The 27537-nt window shown below is 40.8% G+C and overlaps 2 protein-coding genes across 3 annotated transcripts; both read right to left on the bottom strand.

Annotated features, from left to right (window-relative positions):
- Window positions 1-466: 466 nt before the first annotated feature.
- GIMAP4 (GTPase, IMAP family member 4) lies at window positions 467-5853 on the bottom strand. Its single transcript, XM_081244063.1, has 3 exons — window positions 5783-5853; window positions 4648-4701; window positions 467-2208 (listed from the first exon to the last, which is right to left on the bottom strand). Exons 2-3 carry the CDS (start codon window positions 4685-4687, stop codon window positions 1283-1285), a joined length of 966 nt encoding a protein of 321 aa, XP_081100189.1. The 5' UTR covers window positions 4688-4701; window positions 5783-5853; the 3' UTR covers window positions 467-1282.
- Window positions 4673-27537, bottom strand: GIMAP7 (GTPase, IMAP family member 7). Of its 2 annotated transcripts, none has more exons than XM_081244065.1 (4): window positions 27475-27537; window positions 20078-20952; window positions 5783-5880; window positions 4673-4701 (listed from the first exon to the last, which is right to left on the bottom strand). In XM_081244065.1, the coding sequence occupies exons 2-3, from the start codon at window positions 20909-20911 to the stop codon at window positions 5812-5814; spliced, it is 903 nt and encodes a 300-aa protein (XP_081100191.1). In that variant the 5' UTR covers window positions 20912-20952; window positions 27475-27537; the 3' UTR covers window positions 4673-4701; window positions 5783-5811. The 2 variants fall into 2 exon arrangements, with proteins under 2 accessions (XP_081100191.1, XP_081100192.1); XM_081244066.1 differs by having other exon boundaries at window positions 27439-27494.

Raw genomic sequence — 27537 nt, 5'->3', positions numbered from 1 at the left:
GAGAAGACGATTTTAAGGTGACAGAGTTGGCGTAGGTCACGTGTGACCACCAGAACACGTTGGTAGAGCATGGAAAAGTGCTTTGGGGAAGCCTAGAAATTATTAGGTGAAGAGTACTCAGTAGAAGAGTAGAAAAGGGATAGGGACATAGCTATTTTTATCCATATATTAAAAAGAATTGTTGCAACAGGAAAGCCACAAAGGTCTCAGAAACGTAGGTCACGTGTCATTTCTATCAACACATAATGAATGAAACCAAGGGCAATGTAGTCTTTGACTGTCAGAGGTGTTGAGAATGTGGCTCAAACCTTCCAGGGAAAAGGAGAAGGGGAGAAGTCTAGAGGGTAGACCAAGACTACTTCCAAAATCATCTTGAACTTTTACAAAAGACTATAATTCATCCCTGTGCTCTTAGAAGAAGTAGTGGTAGTATTTTCCAAAAAAAAAAGATTCCATTTTGTACAAGTATGAGAGAACAGAAAAGTTTTATTATAACAACAATAAGCAAACAATTCAGCTGGGTGGGACAGCAGTTAGTTTCCCAAGAAAAGGAGAACTGGTTATTCAGCAAATTGGTTGGTGTTGGTCAAAGAGTTTCTACAGATACATCTGAATATACCAAACATTGTTCTCTTATCTGTTGAATCTCTATCTTTCACTCTTTCTCGCATTTCACATAGTTGAGTTCTGAAAGATCTATCTTCCAGACAACTCTTTGTTCGTCAATGGGCAGATGATACGGAACAATTTGAGTCCTTCTGTAAAATTGTAAGTAAACAAATTTCCATTCATCTACAAAGAACTCTATAAACATCTCCATCTATAAGCTTAACTAATGCAAAGAATTGATCTTTCTCATAAACTATAAGGTTAAGACGATCACTGTGATCCTGAGGGTAAAATAAGTGAGGCAAAACCACAGGGGGAGATTACCTACCAATCTAGAAAGAATTTAGAGGAGAAACATTTACTAGGGATAAACAGAGAAAGCTTGGGGTCATTTTCTTTGGTCTCCTGCATTCCTTCTCTCGTGTCTCTGAGAAAGAATTCACAATTAGGGAGCATCAATACGTTGTGCTTTGGAGTTTCCCAGATTGAGAGTTTGTCCCTCCCCTGTTAAATCAATCAACATATACCAGTTCCTGGCAGTGAACTTCACTCTCCTTAGTCTTGAGAGTCTGAGAGACAGAAAAAACGAGAATGCTCTGACTTATATGGGGCAGGGCCAGCTGAAACTATGCAGCAAGTATAGACACATTTTCATGAAGTTTAATCTTAATGTTTAATCCTGAAACAGAGAGAAAATAAGGGAAACAATCTCCAACAGGCGTAAGATGATTTCAATTATCCCGCTCTGATTCTCAACTTCATTTCTGGCATTTTGCTGCCTTGTAACACAGAGAGCCTCCCTTTCTGTCAATTCCCTCCTCATTTGCATCACTTGTTTTTGCCGTTCTAGCTCATCCTCCAGCATTCTGATTTTCTCTTCATACTCCTGTCTTATCTGCGCTTTCTGTCTCTCTAGCTCTGCTCTGTAATTTTCTTGTATCACTTGGATTTGTTTCTGAATCTCCTCCTCGGCCTTTTGATACATGTCATTCGTGAAGCATCTGCCTTTGCACTCTGCGACCACGCGCTGGACCAGAACCAGCAGCTGCTCCCTCTGGTTCTCCTGCTCAGCTCCCGTCGCCCTGTTGTTGAACACACAGTAGCGACCTCCGAACTTGTCCATCAGCTCTTGAATGATTTTCGGAGCTTCCTTTAAGTAATCATGGAAATCGGTGCCTTCCATGTCATCTTTCCGGGTGAATAAGAAAATCATGTGTCTCCTAGCTCTCTCTCCAAACATTTTCAGGACCTTTTCCGTGGCTTTGTGGTCTTCCAGTGTGTACCGGCCCAGTGGGGTGACAAGGAGTATAGCATGAGGCCCTGGGGAGGTCAGGGCCATGCAGCGGGCGATCTCCTTGCAAGTGTCGGCATCCTGTAGCTCTGTGTCAAAGATGCCGGGTGTATCCACAACGAGAATTTCCCTCCCCTTCCAGGTGCTCTGTCCTTTCTTACAGGACCTGGTGATGGATACTGCAGAAAAGCCAGAAGGAAACACTTTCTTTCCGAGGATGCTGTTTCCTGTTGCACTTTTTCCTGCCCCAGTCTTACCCACTAAGATAAGTCTCAGTTGTGAATCTCTGGGGTCTTGGTTTCCAAGCCCTGGCACAACAGGAAACAAAAGTCGTAGTGTTAGAAGGAACTTCAACTGTCTCCCCTGCAAGGCTCCTGCCCACCGGTGCCTTTCTCTGTCGCTTGCTAGGGTCCTCTGCACTCAAGCGATGTCTATAGAAAGCCCTCTGGGCTCGAGTTCCTCTTGCAGTATTTGGGGACTGCCCAGGTACTTTTCAGCATCCCCTTGAGCTTCTTACTGCGACCTTGTGTAGGTAAGTAGCCCACAGAGGAGGAAACAAAATGGTTAAGAAGAGAACTCTGAGCTGCTACTGGTAGCTGTTCTTCCTAAGATAACATAGGAAGTAACACAAAATTGACGTTGCATATTTTACTTCCTAGGAAAGTTCAAAGTTAATATCAGACCAGCAGAGCACAACAACTGAAACCTTAAGTTACATACCAAATCATCTAATAGCTCTCTCTGTATTTGTATTTAGCAAGTCTCTGCATATCTCTTTAATGTGTCTATAAAGTCAAAGTCTGCCCGATTTGTTAGGCATAGACCAGGGAGCAGCGGGAAGACAACCGCCAATCACGTTTGGGAGCCTGTTTTCCCGAGAAGACAGACCCTGCCAGCCAGCCCTTGAATGTAAGACTGATTCCTGCATGAGGAATCCTGTGTTATAACTACCTATTTCTGCTTTGAGACAATCCATACATTATCCCGCTTACAACCTTATAGACACTGTTACAAACTCCAATTAGTTTGCAGAGCTATCATCCCCAGTTACCCAGTTCCTCAGGCCAAAAATCTAGGCATCACCCTTGACTCCTCTCTTTCTCCTTCTTTCCATATCCAACCCATCACCGGGTTCTCTTGGCTCCAAATCTGTTCGCTTCTCTCTATTTTGAAGATCATCATACTAGCCCAAGTTACATCCCTATCCATGCCTCAGTAGTCTCCTAACTGGTCTCTCTACTTCCGCTTTGGCCTTTTCAGTCTATTCTGTAAAGTGGAATAATCTTTTAAAAATATCAATCAAACAGAAGAGGGAAATTGCAGAACCTCCCACTCTGGCTTCCACAAAATCCGTAGTTCACCCCCATCTCCCACACACTTTATGGTGAAGCTTTTGCTGATCCCTGGATCCCTAAGGCAGAGTTTCTCACATTTGATAACCAGAATCCTGGGGTGAAAGAAGTAAATTTCCCAAAGCTGAGAACTCTGGATACAGGATGGCTAAGATTACGTAAGGAAAAATGTGGATGGGAGTTCAGACTATTATTTAGTTAGCATCACAATGGAAGATTCCAACCTAAGGATATCCTGAGGGCATTGGTTGGCCTTAGAGACAGGAAGTAGGAAAATCATGGCTGGCGAGATAAAAAGGCACCAAAGGCCAGTGCCAACACTGCAACAATTGGCCAATGTTGACAGCAAATGGATGGAAATCTACGATACATGGCAAACACAGCCATGAAGTATTCCCTCTCTGTACTCATGCCTCTTGGGAATGTGGATTTGCAGCTATTCTCATCAAGATGCTGAGTCCGTTTCTCCAACCCTTGAATCTGACTGGGCCACGTGACTTGCTTTGGACAGTAAGATCGTGAAAACAGGATCAAGCAGAGACTCCAAAAGTGCTGACTTATTGTAATTTGCCTTCTCTTTCTGCTTTTCGGAAACTTACAACTGCCCTGGACTAGCGTACTAGATGAGGGACACAGGGGCCTGTTATCCCTGTCCCCCTGATCTGCCCAAGAGCTTGCTGACTACAAGACATGTCTATGAGGCTACCCAAGATTATCCAGTTGCATCCTGAACCACCAGCCTACCACACACGCATGAGTGAGTCTGGCTGAGATTAGCCAAGTTGATCCAGATCCAAAGACTGCCCAACTGACCCAAAAAACCAAGAGCCAACGAAACAGTTGATGTTTTAGGCTCCTAAACTGTGGGGTGGTTTGCTAACCCAGCAGAAGCTCAAACGATATAATCAATTTCTATGGATAAGGGAATAGAGGCGGGTTATGTGAGGAGTGGAGGGATCAGTCTGTTGAATTTGTTGGTCATAGTGAGGCCACCAGCAGCGGGGAAATTAGGGACCTGAATGAGGAATGAATGACGCCCACGTCCCTCCTTCCCAATCCTCTCTTGAGCTGAAGAGAGGGGCAGAGAAACAACCAGGGAGGCTACAACCCGCTGTTCTGGTGTGTCCACGCTGTAGGAAGTAGCACATAAGAAACCTCACCAAGCCTGGGTCAATCCGGATATTCTAACTCTCTTCCTCTTAGCTGTTTAGCTACATCACAAGAAGAAGGCTTAGAGGGTCGAGAGAAATGAGAGAGCAGAGTAAATGAAGGGAAAATGAGAAATGTGGTTGAAAATGGTTTGCTCTTGTGCAGATGGGGACTGACTGACAGGACAGGAGAGACCCAGCCCTCCTCCCCCAAGCCTGGCCTGCCTAGCCCTGAGCAGCCTCTCACCGTGGCTGGTCCTGGAGTTGCTGGGGTAATGGGCCGCCATTGTAGTTTGAACTCCTGGAAATAAATAAAGAAAAATAATTTCAGGGAAATGGAGAGTAACTGGAAACTAGAAATGTCAACCTCATGTAACCAACGGTTTCTTTTTTTTTTCATAAACTTGCTTGCTTCTAGGTTTCTCTTCCTCTATTTCCCAATACTTCTCCATTCTCTGTTTTCAGTCTCACTTTCAGATGGTTCATTTTTCTTTACACAAATGTAAGTGCTTCAGGGTCTTCCTGGGCACTGGTTCTGGATGCCCTTGCCCACTCTATTCAGTGAATGATTGCTTTGAATGCCATTTATATGTCGCCTGCAGCCTAGACCCTTCTCAGAGTTCCAAACTTTCAAATCCCATTCAACTTCTCCAGTTGGCAATTTTATGGGCATCTCACACAGAACTCAGACAAAATGGAACCCTTGACCTCCATCCCCAGCCTGGTCCCCATTTCAGTAAATGGCACCACCAAGTGGCTCATGCAGAATCTTGGGGTCATCCACAACACTTCTTTCCTCACTTGCTCATCAGTCTGTCACCAAATCCTACTGATTTTACTTCGAAAAGATGCAAAATTCTCCATTTCTCCCCATCTCCATGTCAATCCAACCCACTGTCATTTGATTGTAATGTAATAGGCTCCCAACTGATATTGCATCTTCAATCCCTTCTCCACTCAATAATCAGACAGCTTTTTAAAACTGAAATTTGATTTTTTTTCCCTTGTTTAAATTCCCTAATGGATTCCTTTCGCTTTTTTATTGTTCAAATCGTTGAAAACCCTCGGAATGGTCCAAAAGGCCCTGCATGATCAATTACTCTCTCTCTCTCTTTCAAAAGGCTTGAACCATACTGGCCTCCTCAATGTCCCCCGAATCCTCTAAGCTCCCTCCAGCTCCTAGACCCTTGGGGAATATTTCCCCCTCCCTGGAGCACTCCCACACCCATCCAATGCCCAGATCATTTCTGCTCATCCCTGAGGCCTCAGTGTTCTGTTATTTCTCCAGAGAGGGTTTCTCCATCCCCATCACCAACCAACAAGTTAGCTCTGGTGTGGAGTTTGTGCTAGCCACACTCCAAGGGTTTCTATAGAATACGTACCACAATAGGAAGTTGTTCGTCTGATTTTTTTACGTCTCCTCGTAGACTGTAAACTTTGTGATGGTGAACCGTCTGTGTCTTATCTGCCCCGTTATTCCCTAGGGACAAGCACAATGTTGGACAAAGCATGGATCTCAATAAGTATTTGTTAAATAAATGAATTAATTTTTTAAAATGCCCCTGATTCTTGCCTCCTCTCTGATTGAGCTTTATGTCCAGCCTAATCCGGCTTGTGAAAAAGATGATCCTTTCCTTATTTTAAAAAAAATTAATTTATTTATTTTTTGTCTGCATTGGGTCTTCATTGCTGTGCGGGGGCTTTCTCTAGTTGCGGCAAGCAGGGGCTACTCTTCATTGCACTGCGTGGGCTTCTCATTGCAGGGGCTTCGCTTGTTGCGGAGCACAGGCTCTAGGCACGTGTGCTGCGGTAGATGTGGCACGTGGGCTCAGTAGTTGTGGCTCAGGGGCTCTAGAGCTCAGGCTTTGTAGTGGTGACACACAGGCTTAGTTGCCCCGTGGCATGTGGGATCTTCCCGGACCAATGATCGAACCTGTGTCTCCTGCATTGGCAGGCAGATGCTTAACCACTGTGCCGCCAGGGAAGTCCCCTATCCTTTCCTTATTAGCAACACCTAGCGTCCTTGAAACACAGTAATACATTTTAAAGGTTCTCTTTCATTGCTACCTACTAACGTTGGGCAATGGAGAAAGCCATTTGAAGAACTCTTAGCAGATCAGGTTTTAAGCAGGACAGGCTGAAATGCTAGTTGTTAAAGAAAGCCTGTCTGATAGGAAGCCAACAAATACAAATTTCAAACACTGTTAGAAAGACAGGCACTTCTTTTGAAAGTGGATTAGGAATAAGGAGTAGGAAACAGCTTCTTGTAAACTGGGAGGAGAAATCACAGAATTTAAAAAAATCAGCTTTGGTCACAAAGTTGATGTTGGTGATTGATTTTAGGAGAAGGAGTAAGATTGATTTTAGGAGAAGGAGTAAGATACCAGAACTAGGAAAACAAAAGGTTTGGGGTGTTTCTTAAACACCATTAAGAATGGTGTTTCCATTCAGTCTGTGGACTTTTTCTTCAGCATTCTTTAATGCTGTTCTCTTTCTCCTAATTCTGATGTAAAACCAGAGGTCTGAACTTCTCTCCATCCTGACACTGGATGGCTGAATTCTCCTCCTGATGCCTAAGGAAGAAGCATCCATTGATCCCCAGCTTCTCCTGAACTGTAGACAGTAACATGGGTTGGCATATTCCTCCTCCTATCTCCTAAAAGTTCCCCTTCCCCAACTCTGGGTGAAGCCCATGACAGGACTGTTCCTGAGGAGGAAGGTCCAAAGGGGCAGCTCTGAGCAGATCGTTAACTGGGTAAGAGAGTCTCTGATCCTGACCGTGTGCTGGCCTTGTGACACGGGGCTGCTGACCTGCGTCTCTTACATCTCCTAGTGCTCTTTTCACCACCAGCTCCCCACACAGCTAATTCTGTCTGCTCAGCCAACACAAAGCCTGAAAGCTTCAACTTTACTTATAAATTCTATCAATGGTGAAAACAATCATTTTTTCATACAAGTATCCTCTGAGCAGTGACTGCTGAAAGAGTTATCAATTTGTAGGGCTCAGCCTTCAAAACAGATTACTGCCTAAAATCAGCAAAGACAGGAGACAGGAACCAATGAGAAATATATTCTGAGAGCAAGTTTGCAGGGAGTTTTAAGATATAGATCCAGAAGAGAAGTCCCCCCTCCACCAAATCACACATTTCCCTCCCTCTCTTCCCACCCCCACAAACACCCCTATTCCCTTACCTAAAAAAATTCTGGGTCCTGCTCCCTTCTCTAACTTTGAAAGCAATGCTAAACCAGGAGGTGACACTAAGCTATCAAGAAGGAAAAGGAGAGAGGAAGTGAGGGGAGGAGCTGTCCAAACTTGCTCATGCAAGAGACCTGCCCGCCTTATCACCTAGCAGCACCAGAAATTTCTGCAATGATGAGATTGTTTTGTGTGGTTCAGTATGGTAGCCCTGAGCCACATGGGCTATTGAAATGTGATGAGTGTGACTGAAGAATTGAATTTTTAATTTTATTCCATTTTGATTAATTTAAAGTTAAATAGTCACATCTGCCTAGTTGCTACCATATCAGACCATGCAAAGACTCTATAGGGAGGGAAGAAATATGGGTCATGCCGTGAAGTTTGAGAAAAAACTACTGGGTCAAAACCAGAGAGTTGCCACTCAGAGTGTGGCCAAGATGGTGGAGTAGGAAAACCCTGAGCTCACCTCTTCCTATGGGCACACCAAAATTACAGCTATTTAGAAAGCAATTATGACCTGAAAACTAGTAGAAAAGATTTCTCACAACTAAAGATATAAAGAAGGAACCACAAGACAGATAGGAAGGGGTATAGTCAAGGCCTACACACCTAGGTAAGTGACACATAAATGGGAAGATAATTACAATTACAAAGGTTCTCCCCAAGGAGCAAGGGGTCTGGGCCCCACTTCAGGCTCCCCAGCCTGGGGGATCCTGCACCAGAATGACGAGCCCCCAAAATATCTGACTTTTACAGCCAGAGGGGCTTGCACATGGGAGAGCAAGAAGGCTGTGGGAAAGAGAGACTCCATCCTTAAAGGGCACGGACAAAACCTCCATGCTCTGAGACCCAGCATAGAAGCAGTAATTTCAAAGGAGCCTGGGGCAGACTCACTGGCTGATCCTGGAGAGCCTCCCAGAGAGACAGGAGGCAAGGAGGACTCCCCTAGTGACACAGACTCTGGCTGCAGCTGTTTTGGGGAGTTCACTCTATGACAAGGACACCTGTCATAGAATGGAGTCTTCTCCATTCTTAGAGTCTTCCCTCTAGCCTATTCCTGCCAGGGGCTTACCTGTCCACCAGCCAATTGGCACCAGTCCCAAAGCCTCCCAAGCCAAACAGCCGGCCATGAGAGGACACAATGCCACTCACCAGGAAACTGGCACCAGCCCTGCACACTCTGGACCCTGTAGGCAGTCACCCCAAACTTGGACCCACCCACCAGTGGGCCAGCACCAGCCCTGGAGCACCACAGGTCCCACAGCCAGCTGCACTGAATCCCAGCCCCACCCAGCAGTAGGCCAGCAGCCAGAGCACAAGCCAGGGCCTGGCAGCCAACTGGGCCAGAAAAACCTACAAAGAATACTCTACACAGCAAGGTTCTTGTTTAGATTTAATGGAGAGATCAAAAGCTTTACAGACAAGTAAAAGGTAAAAGAGTTCAGCACCACCAAACCAGCTTTATAACAAATGTTAAAGGAACTTCTCTAGGAGAAAAAGAAAAAGCCACCACTGGAAACCAGAAAATTACAAAACAGAAAATGCTCATTGGTAAAGGCAAACATAAAGGTGGGAAATAATCTACGCACAAAGCTAGTAGGAAGGTTAAAAGAGAAGAGCAGTAAAATAATTTATATCCACAATAAGCACTTAAGGGACACACAAAGCAATTAGATGTAAAATATGATATCAAAAACAGCAATGATAGGAGGAGAGTACAAAAGCAGGGATTTAAAAATGCGTTGGAAATTAAGAGATCAGCAACTTAAAACAATCATATATATATATATACATCTCATGGTAACCACAAACCAAATATCTATTATAGATACACACACAAACACACACACACACACACACACACACAAGGAAAAAGGAAAAGAGAAAAAAGAAAAAGGAATCCAAACATAACACTAAAGATAGTAATCAAATCACAAGAGAAGAGACAAAAGAAAAAGAAATTTATAAAGACACCTACAAAAACAACCCACAAACAATTTAAAAAATGGCAGTCAGAACATACATATCAATAATTACCTTAAATGTAAATGGACTCAATGCTCCCATCAAAAGACACAGAGTGGCTGAATGGATACAAAAACAAGACCTGTATATATACTGTCTACAAGAGACTCATGTCAGATCTAAGGACACACACCAACTGAAAGTGAGGGGTTGGAGTCCCTCCCATCAGGAACCTTGCACAAGCCTCTTAGATAGACTCATCCACCAAAGGGCGGACAACAGAAGCAAGAAGAACTATAATCCTGCAGCCTGCAGAATGAAAACCACAATCACAGAAAGATGGACAAAATGAAAAGGCAGAGGACTATGTCCCAGATGAAGGAAGAAGATAAAACCCCAGACAAACAATTAAATGAAGTGGAGATAGGCCACCTTCCAGTAAAATAATTCAGAATAATGATAGTGAAAATGATCGAGGACCTCAGAAAAAGAATGGAGCCAAGGATTGAGAAGATGCAAGAAATGTTTAACAAAGACCTAGAAGAATTAAAGAACAAACAAACAGAGATGAACAATACAATAACTGAAATGAAAACTACACTAGAAGGAATCAAGAGCAGAATAACTGAGGCAGAAGAACGGATAAGTGACCTGGAAGACAGAATGGTGGAATTCACTGCCGCGGAAGAGAATAAAGAAAAAAGAATGAAAAGAAATGAAGACGGCCTAAGAGACCTCTGGGACAACATTAAATGTGCCAACATTCACATTATAGGGGTCCCGGAAGGAGAAGACATAGAGAAAGGATCCGAGAAAATATTTGAAGAGATTATCATCGAAAAGTTCCTTAACATGGGAAAGGAAATAGCCAGCCAAGTCCAGGAAGCACAGAGAGTCCCAGGCAGGATGAACACAAGGAGAAACACACAGAGACACATAGTCACCAAACTGACAAAAATTAAAGACAAAGAAAAATTATTAAAAGCAACAAGGGAAAAATGACAACATACAAGGGAACTCCCATAAGGTTAACAGCTGATTTCTCAGCAGAAACTCTGCAAGCCAGAATGGAGTGGCACGATATATTTAAAGTGATGAACGGGAAGAAACTACAACCAAGAATACTCTACCCAGTGAGGATCTCATTCAGATTTGAAGGAGAAATCAGAAGCCTTACAGACAAGCAAAAGCTAAGAGAATTCAGCACCACCAAACCAGCTCTACAGCAAATGCTAAAGGAACCTCTTTAAGTGGGAAACACAAGAGAAGGAAAGGACCTACAAAAACAAACCCAAAACAATTAAGAAAATGGTCATAGGAACATACATATTGATAATTACCTTAAATGTGAATGGATTAAATGCTCCAACCAAAAGACACAGACTGGATGAATGGATACAAAAACAAGACCCCTATATATGCTGTCTACAAGAGACCCACTTCCGACCTAGGGACACATACAGACTGAAAGTGAGGGGATGGAAAAAGATACTCCATGGGAATGGAAATCAGAAGAAAGCTGGAGTAGCAATACTCATATCAGATAAAATAGACTTTGAAATAAAGAATGTTACAAGAGACAAGGAAGGACACTACACAATGATCATAGAATCAATCCAAGAAGAAGATATAACAATTATAAATATATATGCACCCAACATAGGAGCACCTCAATACATAAGGCAAATGCTAACAGCTATAAAAGAGAAAATCGACAGTAACACAATAATAGTGGGGGACTTTAACACCCCACTTACACCAATGGACAGATCACCCAAACAGAAAATTAATAAGGAAATACAAGCTTTAAATGACAAAATAGACCAGATAGATTTAATTGACATTTCTAGGACATTCCATCAGAAAACAGCAGATTACACTTTCTTCTCAAGTGCACATGGAACATTCTCCAGGATAGATCACATCTTGGGTCACATGTGAAGTCTCAGTAAATTTAAGAAAATTGAAATTGTGTCAAGCATCTTTTCCGACCACAACACTATGAAATTAGAAATAAATTACGGGGAAAAAAGGAACGTAAAAAACACAAACACATGGAAACTAAACAGTATGCTACTAAATAACCAAGAGATCACTGAAGAAAACAAAGAGGAAATGAAAAAATACCTAGAGACAAATGAAAATGCAAACATGACAATCCAAAACCTATGGGATTCAGCAAAAGCAGTTCTAAGAGGGAAGTTTCTAGCAATACAGTTCTACTTCAAGAAACAAGAAAAATATCAAATAAACAATCTAACCTTACACCTAAAGGAACTACAGAAAGAAGGACAAACAAAACCCAACGTTAGTAGAAGGAAGGAAATCATAAAGATCAGAGCAGAAATAAATGAAACAGAAAGAAAGAAAACAGTAGCAAAGATCAATGAAACTAAAACCTGGTCTTTGAGAAGATAAACAAAATTTATAAACCTTTAGCTGGATTCATCAAGAAAAAGAGGGAGAGGACTCAAATCAATAAAATTAGAAATGAAAAAGGAGACGTTAAACAGACACCACAGAAATACAAAGCATCCTAAGAGACTACTACAAGCAACTCTATGCCAATAAAATGGACAACCTGGAAGAAATGGACAAATTCTTAGAAAGGTAGAACCTTCCAAGACTGAACCAGGAAGAAATCGAAAATATGAACAGACCAATCACAAGTAATGAAATTGAAACTGTGATTTAAAATCTTCCACCAAATAAAAGTGCAGGACCAGATGGCTTCACAGGTGAACTCTATCAAACATTTAGAGAAAAGCTAACACCTATGCTTCTCAAGCTCTTCCAAAAAACTGCAGAGGGAAGAACACCCCCAAACTCATTCTACAAGGCCACCATCGCCCTGATACCAAAACCAGACAAAGATATCACAAAACAGAAAACTACAGGCCAATAGCACTGGTGAAAATACAGGCAAAAATCCTCAACAAAATATTAGCAAACCAAATCTAACAATGCATTAAAAGGATCATACACCATGATCAAGTGGGATTTATCCCAGGATGCAAGGATTTTTCAACATCCACAAATAAATCAATGTGATATACCACATTAACAAACTGAAGAATACAAATCATATGATCATCTCAATAGATGCAGAAAAAGCTTTTGATAAAATTCAACATCCATTCATAATAAAAGTCTCCAGGAAGTGGACATAGAGGGAACATACTTCAACATAATAAAGGCCGTATATGACAAATCCACAGCTAACATCATACTCAAGAGTGAAAAGCTGAAAGCATTTCCTCTATGATCAGGAACAAGACAAAGATGTCCACCTTCACCACTTTTATTCAACATAATTTTGGAAGTCCTAGCCACAGGAATCAGAGAAGAAAAAGAAATAAAAGGAATCCAAATCAGACAGGAAGAAGTAAAACTGTCGCTGTTTGAAGATGACATGATAACATACACAGAAAATCTTAAAGACGCCACCAGAAAACTATTAGAGCTCATCAATGAATTCAGTAAAATTGCAGGATACAAAATTAATACACAGAAATTTGTTGCATTTCTATACACTAACAATGAACTATCAAAAAGAGAAATTGAGAACACAATCCCATTTACCATTGCATCAAAAAGAATGAAATACCTAGGAATAAACCTACCTAAGGAGGTAAAATACCTGTACTCTGAAAACTATAAGACACTAATGAAAGAAATTAAAGATGACACAAACAGAATGGAAGATAATACTGTGTTCTTGGATTGGAAGAATTAAGATTGTTAAAATGACCATACTACCCAAGGCAATCTACAGATTCAATGCAATCCCTATCAAAATGTCAACGGCATTTTTTACAGAACTAGAACAAATAATTTTAAAATTTGTATGGAAACACAAAAGACCCAGAAAAGTGAAAACAATCCTTTTTAAAAATTCCTTTATTTATTTCTCTTTATTTCTTTTTGGCTGCATTGGGTCTTTGTTGCTGCGTGCAGACTTTCTCTAGTTGCAGTGAGTAGGGGCTACACCCCATGTCCCCTGCCTTGGCAGGCGGATTCTTAACCACTGCGCCACCAGGGAAGTCCAGCCAAAACAATTTTGAGAAAGACAGGCAGTTCTGGAGGAATTACACTCTCTGACTTCAAACTATACTATTTAAAAAGCTACAGTAATGAAAACAATATGGTATTGGCACAAAAACAGACACATAGATTAATGAAACAGAACAGAGAGCCCAGAAATAAACCCATGCACATATGGTCAAAGGAGGCAAGAATATACAATGGGGAAAAGACGTTCTCTTCAATAAGTGGTGCTAGGAAAATTAAACAGCTACATGTAAAAGAGTGACATTAGGACATTTTCTAACACCATATCCAAAAAGAAACTCAAATGGGGTTAAAGACCTAAATGTAAGACTGGATACCATATAACTCCTAGAGGAAGACATAAGAAGAACCCTCTTGACAGAAATCGCAACTATATTTTTTTGCATCTGTCTCCTAAAGCAGAGGAAATAGTATAAAAGCAAAAATAAGCAAATGGGACCTAATTAAACTTCAAAGCTTTTGCACAGCAAAGGAAACCATCAACAAAACAAAAACACAACCTAGAGAATGGGAGAATATATTTGCAAATGATATGACACATAAGGGGTTAATATTCAAAATTTAGAAGCAGCTCATACAACTCGACATCAAAAACAAACAACTTGATTTAAAATAGGCAGAAGACCTGAATACACAGTTTCCCAAAGCAGACAAACAGATAGCCAACAGGCACATGAGAAGATATTCAACATCGTTAATCATCAGGGAAATGCAAATCAAAACCACAATGAGATATCACCTCACATCTGTCAGAATGGCTGTCATCAAAAAGAACACAAATTACAAAAGTTGGTGAAGATGTGGAGAAAAGGGACCCCTCCTGTACTGCTGGTGGGAATGTAACTTGGTGCAGCCATTGTGGAGAACTGTATGGAGGCTCCTCAACACTAAAAATAGAAGTACCATGTGACCCCACAATTCTACTCCTGGGTATATATCTGAAAAAACAAAACAAAAACAAAAACACTAATTTGAAAAGATACATGCACCCCGATGTTCATGGCAGCATTATCTACAATTGTCGAGATATGAAACCTACCTAGGTGTCCATCAACAGAGGAATGGATTAAGAAAATGTGGTATATATATAGACACAATGCAATACTACTGAGCCATAAAAAGAAAGAAAATTTGCCATTTGCAAGAACATAGATGGACTTGGAGGGTATTATGCAAGTGAAATAAGTCAGAGAGAGAAAGACAAATACTGTGTAATATCACTTATATGTGGACTCTAAAAAATACAACAAACTAGTGAATAGAACAAAAAAGAAGCAGGACTCACAGATACAGAGAACAAACTAGTGGTTACCAGTGGGGAGAGGGAAGGGAGAGGGGCAATATTGAGGTAGGGGACTAAAAGGTACAAACTAGTAGGCATAAAATGAGCTACAAGGATATATTGTACAAAACAGGGACTATAGCCAATATTTTATAATAACTATAAATGGAGTATAACCTTTACATATTGTGAATCACTATATTGTACACCTGTAACTTATATAATAGTGTCCACTAACTATCCTTCAATTAAAAGAAAACACAATGAGATATGAGCTCACACCTGTTAGGATGACTGCATCAAAAAGCCAAGAAATAACAAGTGTTGTGAGGATGTGGAGAAAAGGGAACCTCATGCATGTCGGTAGGAATATAAATTGGTGCAGCCACTGTGGAAAACCGAATGGAGTTTCCTCAAAAAAATTAAAAATAAAACTTCATATGATCCTGCCATCTCACGTCTGGGTATTTATCCAAAGAAAATGAAAACACTAACTAGTAGAGATATCTGCACCCCGATGTTCACTGCAGCATTATTTACAATAGTCAAGATATGGAGACAACCTAGGTGTCCACTGATGCATGGAAGGATAAAGGAGATACACACACACACAAATAGTATTCAGCCACAAGAAAGAAGGAAATCATGCCAATTGTGACAACATGGATAGATCTCAGGGCATTATGCTAAGTGAGATAAATCAGACAGAAAGACAAATAGTGTACAAACTCATTTATATGTGGAATCTAGACAAAACAAAAGCCAGGCTCATAGATACAGAGAACAGCATGGTGGTTGAGAGAGGCGGGGACTGAAGGTGGAAGTGGGAGAAATGGGTGAAAGGGATCAAAAGGTAAAAATAAATAAAGAAATAAGTAAATAATAAGTAAATAAAATGAATACTCGTTGCAACGTGTATACACATATATAAGCTCATTACAGGCTCATATATAAGCTCACATATATACGTCAATACCAAGCTTAGAAATATTGTTTAATTGATTATTGAATCTACTGAAAAAAATGCATGAATTTTATTTTATGCAAATTAAAATTCAATAAAGCTGAAAACTCCTGCCCTTTAGGTACAATTGGATGCGAGTAGGAGAGTCAATTGTGGTCGACTGATGGTAAAACTGGCCCCCAGTTGTCACACTACCTTGTCTCCAGGCCCTTTTACAATATGAATTTGGTTCTCTTCCCATGCAAGTTGGAACCTATTTTTGCACCTCCTGAAGCTCAAAACCTCAAAGGCTTTGCAGTTTTATTTTCAACAGTTTCTGCTCTTTTATGCATTTCCTCATTTTGCTTCATAATTTGACGCCCTTTTTCAACCCAGGCACTCCCTTCTTATGCATGTAAAATATCTGTACCACTTTACTAGAAATTCTATGGTAAAGAGACCAGAGGATGATTTTCACACACATCACAGCACAACCCAGGGGAGTCTGTGGTTCACCCATTTCTCAGAATCTTCTCACAATAACAGGAATGGCTGTTATAAATTCATCTGTGCACAGCACTTCCTCGCTGCCTCGGCCACAACTCCTTCCTGCCTCATCACGTTCACCTTTGGTCTTACCTGTCACACATAGCTGTGGTTGCTTCACAGGACAGAAAGGTTAAGATGCAAGGTCCACTTCTCCTCCTCTACGTGGGGTGATGCTCTCACAATGACTCCAGTTCTGGGCACTGTTGCGATCCCTGGTGGACTTCCGGGCAAGTCCCCTTCAAGCTGCCTTTGGCAGGCTCCCTCCTGTGTGGCCCACATTTGACTTATGGGGGGCACATACTTTTGCCCCACAGTCAGTGAAAGTTATGGTTGCTTCCAATCAGCCTCCTCGGTCTTTACCCTCTGGCACATAGTAACGTCCTTTCGTATTATATTTCCCACAGGAGCACCCGGCTCCAAAGCTAAACTCCAGAGGACACAGGGCATGTCCTCCCCGGAATCTCTTACCATACACCACTCATGTCCTCTGGCAGCATCCAAGCCCAAGGGGCCACCTTACTTGCTGGGAGGTGAGAGGGAATCATCGTCCTATTGGGTGGGGCACACAAGTGGAGTCCCCATGGAGCCTCTCTTATTAAATCATACGGTTACATATAGATCGCCCTCTTTACCAGCGAGCCAATTACTCTCGAGATGAAGCCCAAGAATTTACCAGCCCTAAAGGTTGTTGTCCTTATGATCAGAATGTCCTCTTTTAAAAAGCCCTTTCCTCTTGACCTCTTCAAATATCTACTGAATTAGTTGAAGAGCTAAACCTCACCTAACTGGTTTCTAGCTCCTTCCTTGGAAGGTCCTGCCCAGATCTTCTAGTGTATGGGTTTGGAATGTGGGGGTGTTGGCAATACTGAGGACTCAGGTGAAATTCACATTCATGTTAATATCCTGCCACATTCACCCCAGGCCTCTCACATAACCTTCAGTCCAAAATTTCAATGTAGGACGTTTACATTGGACCCGCCCTTTGACGTCTGCTACTCAGCTTGTCACAAACCTAACTGAGGACTGTCACTCCTGAGTCTACCCCGATGGTCTTATCTGCAGACCCTAACTTTCCTGTTTCCGAAGAGAAGCAGGATTAATCATTCCAGGCACCCACATGGACACATCCATACATCCTTCACAGGAGATTTCAAGCCCTGAATTCTTCCTCAAGTCTCCTATGAATCCTACTTTAATTCCCCAGTTATGGGTCATGGCTCTGACATATTTCAACAATAGGAATAATGCCCACAAAAAATGCTGGAATTTCCAGAGACCTCAGAACTCAGAACCACCTTCAGAGAAAACTGGGATGTAAGGATTGGGAAGATAATCGAGCGGGCAAGAATTCCTTTGACACGGGAGAAGATAATGTCGATTTTCATTTGATTTACTCATTTCTCCTCTGGGTATGTCTTACCTTCCAAAGTGGAATATAAGTTGCATCTTCCATAGGCCCTAACATATGCCTAGATACACACAAGTTAATTGAATTAATAATGCTTCTGCAAGTTACTGAGAGAAAATATCATTTAAATGGTTCTTAAATGAAAGATGTCAGGACAGTGCATGAATAGTTCACTCTCTAGAGATAATAGTGCACTGATGAATCACTCACAAGGAACTACCTCTAAATATAAGAATTGTGTTATCGGGACTAGCAGTTTGGACTAGCGGTGTTATGTCACAACATGTATTATGAACGTTTTCTCACAATGGGCTTTTCTTCTATGTTGTCTTTACTCCATTCATAATATTTGTGATGAACCTTAGAATGAGCAGGTATTTGGGGTCCTACTTCATCCAGACTTAATCTCGAATCCCTGTCTCCCTAAATTTCACCAGTGCAGTAAAATACTCTCAGTCACATTCATAGGCAAAGCAAAGGACAGCTGTAAAAATTCCAACAATTTGAGTTTGGGTTATCTGCCATCATTATAAATGATATAAAATTATCCCTCTAACTTTGAAGTTTTCCAATTATTTTAGCAAGACTGAACCTTTTATCTGCTCACTGCCACTGTCACAGTCCATGTGGGTAAACTTGTCCCAGAGATTTCAACAGTCAGGAGAGATTTTTCTGCTGGCAGAAAACACTAGAGGGAATTGAAAAACAACAACAACAACAACAAAAGTCAGGGAATGCTCTGAAAGAGAAAAAGAAGTAGGTATCATAAGATGTATCAATCAGGATTCCAGCAAAAAACAGATGGCTTAGTATAATGAAGTAGCTGGAGGAGAGCCTAGTGAAGAGGCTTCCTACAAGCTGTGGATACAGGGTTTGGAAATGACAAGGGAGAGGGCTAGTAACAGTGAGGAAATTGCATCCTTACCCTAAGGGGTGAACAAAAGTTGGAACCCAGAAGGAGAGCTGGGTAGAGAGCCTCCAGGGGAGGAGTTATGAGCTTTGGCTTAGGGTTGCAGCTAGTGGGAGATGCCCCTGCAGGGAGAGAGGCAGGAAAACAGATACCCTGACCTTGCTTTTCTACCGTCAAGAGCTCTCCTGCTTGGATTTCCCATTGGCAGAAACGAAGCAGAAGTCAGAGAGCAAGAGATCCCACTGATGTAGTCCATATAGATCAGCCTCCCAGGCCAAAAGCTAGAGTGAAAGAAGGGTGAACTGTGGATCTGCAGAGGCAAGAAAAATATTTGGCACAGAAGAGATTTCTAAGGTACAGCAGGGACATTTTAAGTTAGGATGGTACCTTAAAAAAAAAGAGACAGAGAGAAAAAAACAATAAGAGGATTTATCAACGTCCACATCTCCATGAACCACAGAGTAATGGCGCCAGAGAAGCCTGATGCTTCACTAACAAAGTACTCATAGATGTGGATTGAAATAAGACACATTACCAGTGGTGCTGACACTTAACATATGCAGGGTTTCTTATATGAATTTTCCTAAATTGACTCTTTGAACTCTCTGAAATAGATCATTGCCTGCTTGTGTCAATTTCATAACCTCTTACATTCACTGGCATTGTGTAGAAGGACAGCTGCGAGCTGGGCGTCGTTGGGAATGTGCTGGGAAGATATTTCATTCTGGTTAGTTCTCACTGGGTAGCAAACCATCCCAAAACGTAGTGCTTTAAAACAACAACAATCATTTATTTTTCTCATGAATCTGCAATTTGGGCAGGACCCCGTGGGGATGGCTCATCTTTGCTCTTTGCAGCTTCATCAGTTGGCAACTGGAGAATGCACTTTGGTGTCACCTCGCTTGCATGACTGGCAAGCTGCTTCTGGCTGGCAGCTGAAATATCAGCCAGGGGAGTGGGCCAGTGACTTCAAGTCCTCTTCATGTGGGTGACTTGGGCTTCCTCACAACATGGTGGCCAAATTCCAAGGGCAAGCACCCCGAGACAGCAAGGAGGCATTTTCCCTTTCTAACCTTGGAAGTCACATGGTGTTGCTTCAACCACCCAGAATTTATCAAAGCAGTCACAAAGTCCATCCAATTTCAAGGCAGGGGACATAGACCCACAACTCAATAGAAAGAGTAACAAGGTCAGATTGTAAGAAGAAGTCAGAAAGAAGATATGGTTTCAGCCCTCTTTGGAAAATGCAAACTACCATATTAACAAGTTATAGTAAATTGAGAAGTAAAAATAAAATTTACACTACTTCCAAAACGTGTGCCACACTTTAAAAAGCACAGTTATAATCACCTTGAAAACAACTTGAAATAAATTCTCCTTGGCGTCTTCCCTTATATTTTTCATTCGTTCCTCATGCTTCTTCATTAGCAATTTTATTTGTTCCTCCTTTTCTTCCTGTGGTTTATGGGCATAGTCCTTTTCTACTAGTTTAATTTCCTTTTGTAACTGATCAGTGTAGATTTTCTTCAAGACTTCCTCCTGCTTTCTCAGCTTTTCCTCTGTGTCCTTGTATATGGCGTCGGAAAAGTAAGCCCCGTGGTTGTTCTGCACCATCTTCTCTATCAGCTCCACCAGCTCCCGCACCTGAGCTTCCTTCGCAGCCTGGTCTGTACTCTTGTTACTGAAGGTACAGCAGCGGTCTCCACACTCCTTGAGGATGCTTCGCAGCTTTACATCCGCGCCCCGCAAAAAGTCGCCTAGGCTGTGGTCCTCCAGGTCCTCTTTGCGAGTGAACAAGACGATCATGTGCTTCATGGCTGCTTCCCCAAACACAGCCTTGATCAACGCCACGGTTTTCTGCTCTTCCTCCGTGTAGCGGCCCAGCTGCACGACCAAGACGATGGCGTGAGGTCCAGGGCAGGATGCGAGGACACAGCGGCTGATTTCCATGCAGGTGGTGTGCAGGCTCTCCTTGGTGTCGAAGAGCCCTGGGGTGTCAACAACGAGAAGGTCTCTCCCCTCCCATTTCCGGGATTCTTTCTGACAGATTTTGGTAACAGCCTGGGCAGAAGACATAGAGGCGAATGCGTTTCTCCCGAGGATGGTGTTTCCTGTGGCACTTTTCCCACTTCCAGTCTTCCCGACCAGCACGATCCTCAGAGCTTTGTCCTGGGCATCAGCCATGTTTATATCAAGAGGCCTTGGGGCTTAGGTACCCACAAGATCTTAAGAAAAGGAAGGAGAGGGAAAAAGGGTCAATTTGGGCAAGTGGGAACCATTCCCAACTCTCTTTTTTTTCTTTCTTTTCCTCCCTGAAAATGTGTAATATTCTATTACGCATAAACAGCTCAATTGCTGTGGAAGAAATAACAAAGTACTTAAAGAGTATCCCCACAAAAGAGTCACGTCCAGATGGTTTCACATGGAATTAATTGAAACCTTTAAAGATCTGATAATCTCAGTGCTACTTAAACAATTCCTGATCACATGAAAAGGAAGGAAAACGTTCAGCTCTTTCTATGAAGCAAGTGTAATGTTGATCCCAAAAGCTAACCACGATTTCACCAACAAATAAAGTGATACACGTCTCATGTGTGAGTATTGATTCAAAAATCCTAAATAAATTATTAGACACTAAAAAGCAATACACCTTGATTAAGTATTACTGTTTCAGAAATACTAGGGTGGTTCAACATGAGGAAATTGTTTGTTGCAACACATCCCATTAATAGGTTAAGAAGAAAAGGAACTAGGTGCAAAAAAGACATTTGGCCAAATTCAACACTGATTCATGTTCTTTTTAAAAAAATAAATTTATTTATGTATTTATTTATTTTTGGCTGCATTGGGTCTTTGTTGCTGCACACGGGCGTTCTCTAGTTGCAGTGACCAGGGGCTATTCTTCGTTGCGGTGTGCAGGCTTCTCATTGCAGTTGCTTCTCTTGTTGCAGAGCATGGGCCCTAGGCAAGCGGGCTTCAGTAGTTGTGGCTCACGGGCTCTAGAGCGCAGGCTCAGTAGTTGTGGTGCATGAGCCCAGCCGCTCCGCGGCATGTAGGATCTTCCCAGACCGGGGCTCGAACCCGTGTTCCCTGCATTGGTAGGCAGATTCTTAACCACTGAGTCATCAGGGAAGCCCAACATTGATTCATGTTTAAATCATAAAATTTAAATGAATAGATACTTCTTTTTTTTTTGAATAGATACTTCTTTAACATGATTTTACATAAATATAAAAATTTTTTTCATCGCTTTTTTTTTCATGCAACTAAAATAGTTGATTATAAAGTTCATTTGGATGAAGACAAAAGAAAATTAGCCTTGGCAATCAAGAAAAGAAAAATGAGGGCAGACTAGCTCTACCAGATAGTAGAACATTATAGTTTCTATAATTAAAGCAGTATGATGTTGGTGCATGAGTAGAGAGAACAGTGAAACAAAAACAGAAAATTCAGGAGTAGACCAAACTGATCACACTATATTCATTTATATTCAATTCAGTTATATTATATTACATTTATGTTCAATAAGGCAGCATCTCACATCAATGGGAAAAAAGATGGACTAATAAGCAACACTGAGATAACAATTCAGAAAAAGATAAAACTGCATCCACTTCCTGAGGCCATTCAAATTCCAAATAGATTAGAAATTTAAATGTAAAAAAAAATCCATATGATAATAGAAGAAACATGGATAAATCTTTGTAACCTGGGGGTGGGAAAATATTTCTAAGATTTGAAATAGAGTGAGGAAAAAGACTCCTAAATTTGATTACATAAAAATCAAAGAGATAATGTGAGGCAAACAGACAAGTAAATAATCCTCCATACACAAATTAAAACACAAATGTCAAACTAGGAGAAAATTCTTTTTTCCAACTTATATAAAAGAGGGGCAAGGGGCAATTTTCCTTTTACACCAAGAATATCTATACAGATGGCCAACAACCACATGAAAAGATGCTCAGCATCACTAATTATTGAAGAAATGCAAATCAAAACTACAATGATGTATCACCTCACAGCAGTCAGAATGGCCGTGATCAAAAAGTCTACAAATAATAAATGCTGGAGAAAATGTGGAGAGAAGGGAACGTTCCTACACTGCTGGTAGGAATGTAATTTGGTGCAGCTGGTACGGAGAACAGTATGGAAGATCCACAAAAAACTGAAAATATTGTTACCATATGATCTAGCAATCCCACTCCTGGGCATATATCTGGACAAAACTCTAATTTGAAAAGATACACGCACCCCTATGTTCTTAGCAGCACCATTTACAATAGCCAAGACATAGAAACAACCTAAAAGTCCACTGACAGATGAATGGATAAAGAAGATGTGATACATATATACAATGGAATATTACTCAGCCATAAATAAAATGAAATAATGCCATTTGCAGCTACATGGGTGGGCCTAGAGATTATCATACTGAGAGAAGTAAGTCAGACAAAGAAAGACAAATATTATATGATATCACTTACATGTGGAATCTAAAAAAAATACAAATAAACTTATTTACAAAACAGAAACAGACTCACAGACATAGAAAACAAACTTCTGATTACCAAAGGGGAAAGTGGCGGAAGAGGGATAAATTAGGAGTATGGGATTTATGGAGACACACCACTATATATAAAATACAAAAGCAACAAGGATTTACTGTATAGCACAGGGAACTATATTCAATATCTTGTAATAACCTATAATGCAAAAGAATCAGAAAAAATGTATATATAACTGAGTTACTTTGCTGTACACCTAAAACTAACACAGTATTGTAAATCAACTATACCTGAATTATAAAATTTAAGAAAAAAAACAATATCTAAAAGTAGAGAAACAAAAGACCAGCAACTCGATAAAAAATGGAGAAAGAGATACAAATAAACAGTTCAAAGAAAAAAATGTAAATATCCTTTGAATATATAAAAAGAGACTAAATTTACTTGTAATAGAGAAAAATATATCAAAACATAGAAAATTAAATTAATTATTTAATATTACACTAAGATACTATTTCTCACCTACAGGTTTGGGAAAAATCCAAAAGTTTGCTGGCATAATATATTGGTAAAAGGTATAGGGGAAACAGGTGCTCTCCCACATGGCTAGTGGGAATGGAGAAGCAGTCTAAAAGCATCTAGAGGAGAAGTTAGCAATATCTTGCAAAAGTACATGTGCATTTACCCTTTGATTATCAACCTCAATTTTGGGATTTATCCCAAAGGTACACTGACAAAAATACAGAAAATAATTATGCAGAAGGCTGTTTACTGCACCACTATTTGAAATAGCAAAAGACCAAAAACCTATCAAATGCCCATCAGTACGGGCCTGGTTGAATAAACTAAGGTATATTCACACAGTGCAGTACTAGCCAACTGTAAAACGGAATGAGATATATCTTTATGCCCAGGTATGGAGACATCTCCAGGATATATCATTAAGCAAAAAAAGCCAAGTGGTAAAAATAATGTACAGTTTACTATCATTTCTCTAACAAGGAGAACCGGGGCCTACATATATAAAATGTAATATATATATTTTTTCAATCATATGTAAAAGCAATGGCAGGATAATCTGAAAAGTAAGCAGACAAAAAAGTTACTTATATGGGGATGGAAGAAACAGGGTGGAGGGAAGCTGGGGATAGAGGCTGGGAACTAGACTACTTCGGATATACTTAGATTTCATAGATTTGATCTCGAAAGCATGTATTATACAGCAAAAATTATATTTCAAAATACTAGTAAAAATCCAAAGCAAATGAAACAAACTAGCCAGATTGTATTTTTTGTGGTGGATGAACCACAAAAAAATTGGTCCTAGAGACTTGACAATGCAGTAGTTTCTTTGTCCATCCCCAGGAGGATATAGTTAAGCAACCCCCCCAAAAAAAACCTGCAAAAAATTGTTTTGGGGAATCCTATTTTAGTTGTGTGTATGTGCGTGTGTTTGTATAGTTTTGAAATCCATTGAAAAGGCATAAAAACTATGATGAGCCCAGGAACAATGGGCACCCTTAGTGCCAGATTATAATCTTCAAATGCCATTTCCTACCAAAACTTTAGGGCTTTTAGGAGAAAGTATGGATTCCAGGTCTGGGCCAGGCAATGTACGAGTTGAGCATAGACCATCTTGTCATACTAGACAGCAAGGATGCTATGAAAAAAATTACTAGGATCGCATCCAAAGGACTTGAGAGCCAACTTGAAGACGATCCCCAACGGGACAAAGATGAGACCGTTTGAGCATCAATAAGAATAATAATTTCAAGGGATTGAAATATATCAAATAAGTTAAAATCTATGTGTTCATAGCAATGCCATCTTCTTAGAAGTCAGTTGTTCCCTTTGGAGTATGCGAGGAGTATGTCATTCTGAGTTTTGACAAAGGGAAAGAACAAAGCATTTATCTTGTCTTTCTTATATAACTGTGCCTCATGGAAATGAAAGAATTGTGGAGGGGAAGTTTCTTTTTATAGGTTTATTCCATCCATTAAATGAAGAAAGAATGATAGAATTAGAATATCATAATTTGTGACCCTTAAGGAAACATATACTCAAGGTAATCATTAATATCTGAGACAACCAAACATTATGTGCCTTCTGATTGACGTTAACAACGGCACCTGTGAAGTACTCCCACCAAAACACCAGCCAAACTTTCATCTGACCAAGCTTCTCCCTAAAGAGAATGCACACAAAACACTGGAACTAGAAGAGCATGACAAGTGACATTCTGGGGATGTAATCAGCAAAGTGTACACTTCCAATTCTGTTGGACAAAAGACTTCCCCTTTCTTAAAGAAATTTTACAACAAGAAACAAGGAAGGTAGAAACCTACGTGTTAAGTTAAATTTAAGAGATATCAGTGAATTGCAATTTATGGACCTCATTTGGGAACAACTTCAAACAATTTTTAAAATTATGAGACAATCAGGGCAATGTGAATATAACCGGTAATTTTCTAGAAATTCTCGTTGCTTTTTGAAGTCTGATTCTGGTAATTTTTTTAAATGGTCTTTATCTTTCAGACATACATACTCAAATATTTACTGATAAAGTGACACAAGGTCTGACATTTGCTTCCAAGTAATCTGGGGTGGCTGGGGAGTGGTGAGTATATAAATGAAACAGGACTGGCATAAACGGATAATCGTTGAGGCTTGGTATAGGTACACGGAAGTTCCTTATATTATTCCCTCTATCTTTCAATAAGTTAAAACAAATTCCACAATAAAAATAATAACCTGGGTGTAGTGTAACCACTACTGAATGTATACTGTATACCGAGCACCCTAATAAGTATGTTTTGTATATTACAGTCATCCCTCCATATCAATATGGAGGGAGGATTGATTCCAAGACCCCGACATGTTCCAAAATCTGCAGATGCTCAAATATCTCATGTAAAATGGCTAGTACAGTTGGCCCTCCATATCAGGGTTTTCACATTGGCAGATTCCACCTAACTTGGATGGAAATTTCCATCCTGTTTTGTTGAATCTGCCAATGTAAAACCAGGGATATGGAGAGCTGAATGTGTATTTATTGAAAAAAATCCACATATAAGTGGACCCACACAATTCAAATCTGTGTTGTTCAAGGGTCAACTGTGTCTCACTTACTCGCAAAAATAACCTGCAAGGAAGCTAACTTTATTACCTGAGTTTTTTAAATGAGGAGACTGATGTGGCTCAAGAATTCTGAGACATTTGCCCAAGGTCATTGTGCTAATAGGTTGAGCACAGAGGGGTCCAATTCAAAGTCTGTCTGACTACCATGCTCACTCTTAAGCACTGCACACTATAGCCTCTTCCTGTTCCTTCTCGGACCCGTCATTCTGTAGTCTACATCAGGTCAGAGGCAGATCAGGGGAAGACAGTCCACACTCTTTCCCGAATGGTGAACTGGTTAGCAAGCCTATAATTAGGGAAGGCAGGGAGGGGGTCTCACATACATGTTTTTTTTAGCATAGCTAATCCTCTCTGCTTAGCACCCGCTCCTCAACTCATATGTTACCCTATTAGCGACACAGCTTCTCTCTGTGAAGTGTCGGAAAGCATTCAAAGTGAATTCTAGATTTCCTGTGTCATTCGCGACCTGGCTAATCCCTGGAGAGTCACCATGCTCTCAGGGGTTCTGATTCTTTTTCAGTAAAATCAACAAGGACCTACTGTATAGCACAGGGAACTCTACTCAATATTCTGTAATAACCTCTATGGGAAACGAATCTGAAAAAGCATGGATATACGTATATGTATAACGGAATCACTGAGCTGTATACCTGAAAGTTACACAACACTGTAAATCGATTCTACTCCAATATAAAATAAAAATTAAATGTAAAAAAAAGAAACAGGGGTTTAGGCTGGGTGGCCTCTGAATTGCCCTCCAGCTCTAAAGACCTGCCTTGGGGACACTCATTTCCTATTAAGGAAAAACTCTGGGTTATCAAGTGGTACTCAGTGTCTATCACAACAGCAACTAGACAGACGGTGCAGTATTCAGCAAAAGTTTGTCATGTTAAATATGAGATGTATGGACATTACGCTCATAAACATCTTTCCTCCCCTCTCTCCCCTCCACCACCAGCACTCTGGCAGCATCCTCCTTACTGCGTTGCTTGCACACCACCTGGTCCCTTCTCAGGCCAGAGCCCACCCCCACGCAGACTCCCTGTATCCTACTGCCCCTCGCACCTCTATCCTCTGGGGCCTCTTCTCAGCCAGGCTCACCTTTTGAAGGAGTTGATGAGTTGTCACGTCTTCTCCAAAGAAGCTGCTTGAGCTGGTGCTTTT

Source organism: Mesoplodon bidens, assembly GCF_964165515.1.
Source record: "Mesoplodon bidens genome assembly, chromosome: 9".
Lineage (NCBI taxonomy): Eukaryota > Metazoa > Chordata > Mammalia > Artiodactyla > Ziphiidae > Mesoplodon > Mesoplodon bidens.
This window is presented reverse-complemented; position numbering and strand designations above follow the sequence as displayed.

What these genes read in the sequence shown, in the direction of transcription:
- GIMAP4 (XM_081244063.1), bottom strand. Translation starts at nt 4,687, where the DNA reads ATGGCGGCCCATTACCCCAGCAACTCCAGGACCAGCCACG. An exon ending in CAACTCCAGGACCAGCCACG is followed by an intron (nt 2,209 to 4,647) that starts GTGAGAGGCTGC and finishes CTGTTGTGCCAG; the next exon opens with GGCTTGGAAACCAAGACCCC.
- GIMAP7 (XM_081244065.1), bottom strand. Translation starts at nt 20,911, where the DNA reads ATGGCTGATGCCCAGGACAAAGCTCTGAGGATCGTGCTGGTCGGGAAG. An exon ending in TATTTCAAGTTGTTTTCAAG is followed by an intron (nt 5,881 to 20,077) that starts GTGATTATAACT and finishes GCTTGTCCCTAG; the next exon opens with GGAATAACGGGGCAGATAAG.